Genomic DNA, 9,655 nt, shown 5'->3' with positions numbered 1-9,655 from the left:
TGCAATGAAATGCCATGTCTTATAAATGTAAAGGAGACCTTCTGTCTCCTGGAAGATAGAGGAGTGCTTAAATTCCCTCTCTCTGACTCCTCGAGATATAATATACTGTGGCTTATTGAATATTTCAGGAGAAGAATAGAAGAAAAATGCAGGGAGCTATAACATACTTAATAGTTAATACTTCACTTCTCACTAGCCCAGTGTCAAAAATGTTTTCCTAGACTCTTTGACTGAAGGCAGCATTCAAATTGTTTCCTCTGCATGCCTTACTTTGGCAGCACCATAGCTGAAGAATGAATTTGGGCAGTTAGCGGTACACAGCTGCTGTGCATGTGGTGTCCTTACCTGCACATCTGGGAGTGGTTGGTGCCACTGAAGAACTCCTCATTACCTGTACAAGGAGCACTGACACTGCCGTAGTGAGTGAGAAAGTGCTCGTGCAAGCAGAGCAGGGCATAGGTAGGAGCCAGCCAGCTGCCAATAGGAGCACATAGCATAGCTGTGATCCTGCCCTCTCTGTGCCTTAGATACCTGCCCGCTTGGTGACTGCTTGGACAAGAGTGTGCTTTTGACACACATAATTTGTGTCCAGCAAACTTTGTAATATGAAGCTGGAGGAAAAACTAAACATCTGTAATCCCATTGTTGAGGTAGAGTCATAGAGTTCAGGAGGGTATTTGGCATATGTGGTGAAGAAGAAACAAGCTTTGTAGAAGGAAACGCCCATGACATTTGAAAATATTCTCACCTCGCATTCCCTTTTCATTCCTTCATTGTTACTTCCTGGGATTTTAATTCAATGCAAGGCATTGTAGAAGGACTTAAAGCTTAAACTTAAACAATCCATACTGAAAGTTATTCCTACTGGGAAAAATGCTTGAGCTCAGCTTCTGGGAACCCTTTTGAGGTCCTTGTGTTCATCACCTGGAAACATCACCTTGTTTTGTTGAAATCCTGATAGGTATAACATTTTTTTCACATGCAAATACATATCCGTTCTCTGCATATATATCGTGTATGACAGCAATACTTTGAGGGAAAAAGATCCATTAGTAAATATATCAAAAGACTTTAGAAATAAATTAGCAAAATCAAATAGCAAAGATTTTCATAAGCCTCAAAGTTCTCTGAGTCTTCCCAAAGCTTAAACGAAAGTGTGAATCTCTACCTTAAAGGACTACATGAGCAACACGAATACCTTCCAATGCTCCTGTGCAACCTATCAAGACTTCGAAATAAAGCGGGCATTTAAAGATGGCCATACCTCAAACAGTGCAGTGAAGCAGGTGGAAAACTACATCTTTACCCACAACTGTGTTCCTGGTCTGCAACAGCAGCTGATTGTTATATTCCTCCCCATGAGGAAAGGGTGTGAGGCAAAATTATTTCCCCTTGTTACTCCAAATCTAAAACAGCACTAAGCCTTTGTCATCCTTCTGAGAAAGACATAGTTTATCAACAAAATATAGTCTTTCGGAAATTAGAACAGAATTCTCTGAAATGTTAAAGTAGTTTGAAACTCCATTCTAGTGCAATTTCTAATGAGTGTAGTAATTACAATTTGACCCAGGACTTCGGAGCAGTAGCTCAAACACTCTCTGCTTCAATTACTACATCAAACAACATGCAAAAGCTCATAAAAAGAAATTCTAAATATTCTTTCTGAATGTACAAATAATAGGATAGTTCTCATTTTTTTCTCTAAAACTTTTGAATAACTGCTTATTAGAAAGCGTTTGATAATTTAAAATGTTGTGAAAATCTGTTTAATGGTAAGAATGTCAGTGCTTATTTTTGCTACAAAAATAGATGGATATGGATCAAGACAAAAAAACAGTACAACTTTTTATAAAATTACAGGCATACATAACAGGAGTGAGGTTGTAAAAGCAAGATTTGTGAACAGTCAAAAATTAATATGCAAGAGTAGAAAAAAAAATCCTGGCACTTACAATACAAACTTTAACCCAAGATTTTCTTTGCTAGCAGTCAGTAAGTGATCACATCACACGTAATGCTAGCAATGCAAACTTTGGCAGGAGAAAACTGCCATGAGTGCCAACATCCTTTGTGTCTGAATAGTGCCAGAGACCGACAAACAATTAAACTCTTCTTGTGTCTTTAACCTTTGTCCATTGGTATGTGATACTGGGCTCAGTCAATGCTAATAAACAGCAATAGTGTGCATCTCATGACAGCAAGGGGGATTACAGCTGAGAGCAGCATTTGGTTTGAAAATTGAAAGCTTAAATCTAGAATAAGGTGATGTAAATTTAACTCAACTGGCCTGTGCAATCTGTGCACGATCTTAGCTTGACAAGACAGGCAGAACAGGTAGGAGACATGAGGCTGCTTAACACCAGTCTGGTTTGAGCTCATGTATGGGCAAAACCTAGCACGCTAAAGCGAGAGCAACTCACCAACTTCAGAAGAAATAGTAAATCTGTACCATTATAGCATATGGGGCAAGTTCTAGGCAGACTGACTGAAGTTAACTAACGCACAAAGATGCGAAAAGGCATACAATGAGACAAAGAAAAACTACTTGGTGTGAGTGAGTAAAAGTGAAAAGAAGAACAAATGGCATAGATGGAAGGGTAAATCTGAGAAACCACTTACAGATTTTTCGAGAAGTCTGATACTGTCTTGAAACTGCCAGAATTCTTTTGGTTTCTCTTCCTAAAGGTTTTTTTCTTCTTTACATGGTGAATCATCTGGAGAAAAGTATTTTATTTGGGAGGCTTACTGTTTTGTCAAAGTGCTCAGCTCTGGTAGAATGAGGGATAAAATGCGTGGCTGTGAATGAACAGGTAATGGTGAGCTGTAACATTTTCCACTGGACATTGGACAAAACAGCACTTGCAGGTTCCTTTTTTAAACAATGCAGATAGAGCTCAGGGTGTCTGTACATCTCTGTCTGGGAAGTTCATGATAGGATGCTCAGCAAAATGGAAGATGTAGTAGGTACGTGTTGTGTTTTGGGTTGTTGCTGCATGGTGTTGGAAAAATATCAGCACAATGCTTTCCATTTTCTGAGAAAGGGAAATGCACATAAATTCTGGGTTTCATCTGGAATCCTCAAGAAGACAGAAGATTCTCCTCTCCCCTACAAAAAAAGGCTTCTGGCAACATTGGACGAATGAAATGAAATTACTGGATGGAGAATGAGAGCTTTGCTCTGCCATTCCAACCTGGTGTAAAACCAAAAGAGCCCAGGAGCAAGCACAAACTATAAAAACTCCTTGTATTTTGATATGAGCAGCTTACAAAAACAAGGCAGATATGGTAATTATATAAGTAAAACACACCACACCCTAACACTCACAGCTACTGGGTTAGGCTTGTTGTGCTTGGCTTTCTTAATAGTTCTTTTTTTTCTTTTCTCCTTCGCATTTTAGAATAGTGAAAAATTATTCATTTGCAGCAAGGGATGCTGATTATTTCTAACAACTCTGCAATGGCTTTGGGGCACAGAAAAAGCAGGTATCATAGAATCATAGAATAGTTTGGATTGGAAGGGACCTCAAAGATCATCCAGTTCCAACCCCCCTGCCATGGGCAGGGACATGTCCCACTAGACTTGGCTGCCCAAGGCCCCATCCAGCCTGGCCTTGAACACCTCCAGGGATGGGGCAGCCACAGCTTCCCTGGGCAACCTGTGCCAGTGCCTCATCACCCTCATTGTGAAGAAATTCTTCCTTATGTCTAGCTTAAATCTGCCCCTCTCCAGTTTACACCCATTGCCCCTAGTCTATCACTACAAGCCTTTGTGAACAGTCCCTCCCCAGCTCTCTTGTAGGCCCCCTTCAGGTACTGGAAGGTCACTGTAAGATCTTGGAGCCTTCTCCAGGCTGAACAACCCCAACTCTCTCAGCCTGTCCTTGTATGGCAGGTGCTCCAGCCCTCTGATCATCCTTGTAGCCCTCCTCTGGACCCGTTCCAACAGTTCCATATCCCTCTTATGTTGAGAATTCCAGAACTGGACACAGTGTTCCAGATGAGGTCTCACAAGAGAGGAATAGAGGGGCAGAATCCCCTCTCTCAACCTGCTGGCCATGCTTCTTTTGATGTGGCCCAGGATATGGTTGGCCACCTGGGGCTGTAGGGAGGCTCTCCAAAGCAATCTGAACAGGCTGGACCGCTGGGCTGAGACCAATGGCATGAGATTTAACAAGGCCAAATGCCGGGTCCTGCACTTGGGGCACAACAACCCTGTGCAGCTACAGACTGGGGGAAGAGTGGCTGGAAAGCTGCATGGAGGAGAAGGACCTGGGGGTGTTGATTGACAGTGACTGAACATGAGCCAGCAGTATGCCCAGGTGGCCAAGAAGGCCAATGGCATCTTGGCTTGTATCAGAAATGGCGTGGCCAGCAGATCCAGGGAGGTGATTCTGCCCCCATACTCAGTGCTGGTGAGACCGCCCCTCGAATCCTGTGTTCAGTTCTGGGCCTCTCGCTACAAGGAGGATGTTGAGGCTCTGGAGCGTGTCCAGAGAAGAGCAACGAAGCTGGTGAAGGGGCTGAAGAACAAGTCTTATGAGGAGCGGCTGAGGGAACTGGAGTTGTTTAGCCTTGAGGACGCTGAGGGGAGACCTTATTGCTTTCTACAACTACCTGAGAGGAGGTTGTAGAGAGGAGGGTGCTGGCCTCTTCTCCCAAGTGATAGGGGACAGGACAAGGGGCAATGGCCTCAAGCTGTGCCAGGGGAGGTTCAGACTGGATATCAGTAAAAAAAAATCACAGAAAGGGTCACCGGGCACTGGCAGAGACTGCCCAGGGAGGGGGTTGAGTCACCATCCCTGGAGGGGTTTAAAAGACGAGTGGATGAGTTGCTCAGGGACACGGTTTAGTGGCAGATAGGAATGGTTGGACTCGATGATCCAAGAGGCGTTTTCCAAGCTGGTGATTCTCTGATTCTATTGCCAGCTCACGTCGAGCTTCCCATCACCCAATACCCCAAGCCCTTCTCTGCAGGGCAGCTCTCAATCACATCATCCCCCATCCCGTACTGAGACCGGCCCGTCGGTGATCCAGGAGCGGCTCCTCCGCGCCGCGGGCCCCGCCGCTGCCAGCCGCCTCGGGGCGGGGCGAGCGCTATAAAGGCGCAGCGGGCGAGCGGGCGCCGTGGTTTCTGCTCCTCGCCATGTCCTCGCCGGTGTTCGCTGGGGCCGGACAGCAGAGCGGGCTGCAGGTGTGGCGCGTGGAGCGGCTGGAGCTGGTGGAGGTGCCCCCCAGCCGCCACGGCGACTTCTTCGTGGGAGACGCGTACCTGGTGCTGCGCACCGAGCGCCGCGGCGCCGCCGCCGCCCACCGCCTGCACTACTGGCTCGGTAGGAGCGGGATGCGGCTCCTTTGCGGTGTCGTGGGGCTCCGGGGCACCGGCAGATGAGTTTCCCCCGTTCGTCCTTGCGCGGGGCCCCTCCGAGGGGAGGTGTTTCGGTGACAGAAGGGGCTGCAGCCGAGGCGATGCCGAGCCTCGCAGCTCCTGGTGTGACCGCGCAGGGGGCACAGGGGGGACAGGTTAGAAAGGCGGACTCTTGGCTGCTTTGTGGTGTTGGTCTGGAGGAGCTCTGAAGAGTTAAAGTCAGAACTTGGCAGCGTCCTACCAAGATTAATGAGTGAAATCCTGTCTTAATCTAGATGAAGAGGTTTTTTGTGTTTTATTTCCACATTTCTTATCTCCCATCTCCTTGTGGTGGTGTTGCACCATCTTGTGTGCAGATGTTGCCTTTTTCAGCGGGACTGATTGTGCTTCTGATGATGCAGAGATTGGAGACGATTTCACCCGGTCCTCTGTAAAACCTCTCCTCTTTAATATCAATGCAATAGCCTAGTAAAGGCCCTCCTGAAGCAACTGAAAACACTGGAATTGGGCTCATGTCTTTTTGCTTTCAACCTTGACCAGCACAGTGTTCACAGCAGAATAGAAGTTTGGTGTAAGGGTGGGTCTTGGGTGACTTCTTCCTCTTCTAGAGATGTCTTGAGAATTCCTTGTCTGGTCACTTAAGCCATCTGACCAGAGTGGTTGTTGCGTGGCAGCCTGAAATCTGTTACTTTGTTCTTGTTTCACCATTTGTGCTTATAGGCAATCATCTCGGTCAATGCACCTAAAGACCCTTCAGCGTGTATTAACGTGTTTGAGTTGCCAAAGTTCTCACTGAAAAAGAATAGCAGAGAAAACTAGGATTATCTCTCTGTAAACGTGTGAAGCTTGTTTAGCTTTGCCTGTGTTAGAAGTTACACAGCTGGCATGTGGGATAGTGTCTGTCTCTGACATGGCATAATCAAGCAGCATCATTTAATTTATGGCAGATACTCTTTATGTCAACAGTACTGGTAGTTTATAGCAGGGTTTGGCTATTTCAGCCTTTGTTAATGAAGTTGGAACTATTTGTCTAGTAGTTAAAGTATGGTAGACACTTCCCAGGGAAAGATGCAAGGATTCTTCGTAACTGGAAGTGAAGTCAGAACAGTGGCTGACATTTGCACTAATTAAAGCCTCTTTGCTGTTGGCTAAAGACCTTTATACACGCTGATGCACGTCTCATGCTGATGTGGTGATACCTGGATACTGTAAATAACTTCAGGTAATCTGGGCACATTGTTCCTATGCACCTGGTATGTTGGCAGCAGCATAGCTAATGGGAAATCCCTTCCTGCTTACAATATGCTCTGCTGGTGAGGTGGAAATAAATGCTGCAGCAAGCTTAATAGCAACAAGAGACCAAATCTTCATACAAGGTGTGTGGGGAAAGGCAGTCACACCCAGTGTAAGAGTTTGAATTGTTTTGGTATTTTTGCTGACTGATTCTCAATGCTGTTATGTACACCAAAACTTTCCCTTGAAAGCAAAAGTTGTATAACCTGTAGGCCAAGCAGACCTCAGCGGGGTCTTTCTGAAGACATCCCATAAGCCATCTCTGAACACTTATAACAGTCATTATTAGTCAGACTTCGGGGTGGAAAGAACCCTTGTGAAATTAGATTGATGGAAACCCTACAGAGTTTGGATTTAGACACTTACAAGGGCCTTGCCATTTGGTGACGCAGTCTTACTCCTTGCCTGTCATCTGTGGCTTGTGTTATTGCAGGGGCCTCATATGGTGGGTTTGAATTTGAACAGATTCTGACTTTACTGAAAAAGACCTCAAATTCAGCATAAAAACAGAGCATTGAATTTTCATATTGTATAGTGGCAGATTTCCTCATAATACCTTGCTTGGTCATACCCAAGGGATTAGAAGATCTAGGCCATGGGATGATGGTCTGAGACCTTGATGTGCTGGCGGCTTTGTGTCATGACTGACACGCTAGGGTTAAAGTGACCAAACAGTTGTTCTGTTGGCCTGAAGCTTCTGATGTGAAAGCCACTGTTTTATCAAACATCTCACATATGATGAAGTGCTGTCCATGTCGTATAATTTCTGAACAAACTGACTTAGGTGCTGCAATGATGCTGGCAAGGACAAGCAATGGATATGGATCCGTGTTGTGGGAGCTGTATCCGTTTTTAACTCTATTTAGAGTTCCTGTCTCTGTCCGCGCTGCCATTTGAGGGACATCTTTGTAACTAAATTACTAATTCTAAGGGAGCTGTCTCAGCTTAAAGCTGTCACTAGTGGAAAGAACATGTACTGTGTATGAGGCTACTTGTGGGAGCAAGACTTACCTCACTTAGTATCTTCAATAAAATAATACATAGTGTTATAAAACAATTTTTTAACCCTTGTCCCCAGAAATTAAGTGATAAGACCTATCAGTGTGAACCAGGATCTAGTTTGGTGAAAAAAATTGGTTTTTTCTCCTATGTACTCTGGCTTATTTATAGCTGTTTGTGCCTCATACTATAAGGTAAATCTGGTTTTCATACAAACTTGAATAATTTATGCTTGGATTGATGCTCACTTTTTTTTTTGTTAAACAGGGTTTCACTGAGCATTTTTTTTGTATAACAGATCTGAGTCCAAGCCTAGTAGTGGTTCTTATCTCCAACATTGTTCATAACCAGTTTTTGGCCCTGAACCGTTATGTAATTGCAAGTAATATATTGGAAGGATCTAGTCCTAATGGATACGAATAACCCTTTAAACCCACACCCCCTTGAAGTCCTCCTCCCCACCCCAAAACAACCAAAAATCCCAGCAGCACCCAAAACTTTACCACCAACTTTAAGGTGGTACCCAGGTCTGAAAAAGCATGTTGCCTTATAGCAAGTTCTGCTGTCGCTGAATGCTGGGGATTTGTGCCCCTCCAAAGTTCTTATGTTCCATCCTGCTTTCGGTAATGACTTTTATCCTGTTTGGGGTGGGTTGCATGCTCTTCTCTTCCCTATGCCTCCATTATTCCCTGTTTCATTGTTGCAGCTTTCTAGAAGCTTCCATTGCACCTCTGCCCTCACAAAAGATGTGGTGGTGGCAGTGGTGGCACTACTGCAGGGAGAAGCCAGTTGGTGGCATTTGCACTGATGGGCCATGAATAGGGTGCTTTGTCTGCCCAAGAGAGCAGCTAGGTGAGCATCCCTGTCCCTCATCTCCCAAGCACCTTCTTTCCTAACACCTTACTGATAGGCTTTCAGTGACACCAATGACTGGCTACACTATGAAGTGACACCAAGGCCTCACTATGCTCTTCCTCTTCTCTCAGAGGCTGTGAAAGATGTCTCTGGGTTGTCTTGAGCTCTATGGTGGTTTTTTTGCTTTTCTTGAACCATTCAGAACTGTCAAATGTTAACTAAAAGTGTATGGGCCTGTACTAAAAAGTTTAACACACACTCTGCTTTGCAGTGTGATTAGGCCATTAACACACTAGCTAAGGAAGCTGGTTTGCCACAGTCCTGTGAAGAGCCTAATCTCTAAAAGGTACAAAACAGCATGACCTCATGAAGCAAACATTTGAGTCCCAAAGCTGCTTTTCTTTCCTTCAGCTGTACTCGGCAACGTAGTTAAAGATACCTAAGCAAAATACCCTTTGCTTGAGCTATAGTATCAATAGGAGTACTCTTCAGTTACTTTAACTTTATGGCTTGATAAGTTGCTCTTAGCATAAATGTATGGCTTACCATCTAATCAGTCGTTTGACATGACCTTCCTTGGTCTTTGCACTTTAATGCAAAGTCCAAAAATCATTACTGCAGACACTTGTCATGCTAAACTTACTTAACTAGAATGTTCTGTTGCTCAAAGATGCTCAGAGAAGACAAACAGCCATTTTTCACTTATTTTTAATTAATGCAGTTCTTAAAGTAGTTAGGAAATGGTCTGGGTGGTCACTTATTTGGTGGTGAATGAGGTTATGATGTAGTGTTTTGTTGCAACATATATATGGGCTGTAGAACCTGCCGAAGACAGTGCCTGAAACAATTTCTCCAAAAGAACTTGAAGTTCTATTAGTGCTTTATCGACGTATTATTTTGTCTTGTTTCAGGGAAGGAATGTACCCAGGATGAAAGCACAGCAGTAGCTATCTTTGCTGTTCAACTGGATGACTATTTAGGAGGAAAGCCTGTGCAGAGTAGAGAAATTCAAGGATATGAGTCTACTGAGTTTGTGAGCTACTTCAAAGGAGGAATTAAATATAAGGTAAAGAGCCAGTTGTTGAAATGTATTCCAAAGATGTATGTAATATTTATGTAAAATAAAATCTTTTGCTTGTATTT

The 9,655-nt window shown here is 44.2% G+C and overlaps 1 protein-coding gene across 1 annotated transcript in view; it reads left to right on the top strand.

The window, feature by feature from the left end:
- Nucleotides 1-5,044: 5,044 nt before the first annotated feature.
- Nucleotides 5,045-9,655, top strand: part of SCIN (scinderin) — a 49,583-nt gene continuing 44,972 nt past the window's right edge. Inside the window, exons 1-2 of the mRNA XM_054060201.1 lie at nt 5,045-5,330; nt 9,424-9,578. Coding sequence (XP_053916176.1) covers nt 5,144-5,330; nt 9,424-9,578 — 342 coding nt within the window. The 5' untranslated portion in view covers nt 5,045-5,143. The remainder of the gene's footprint in view (nt 5,331-9,423; nt 9,579-9,655) is intronic.

Source organism: Cuculus canorus, chromosome 2, assembly GCF_017976375.1.
Source record: "Cuculus canorus isolate bCucCan1 chromosome 2, bCucCan1.pri, whole genome shotgun sequence".
Classification (NCBI taxonomy): Eukaryota; Metazoa; Chordata; class Aves; order Cuculiformes; family Cuculidae; genus Cuculus; species Cuculus canorus.
Note: the sequence above shows the minus strand (reverse complement) of the source record. Positions and strands in the feature narration are given on the sequence as shown.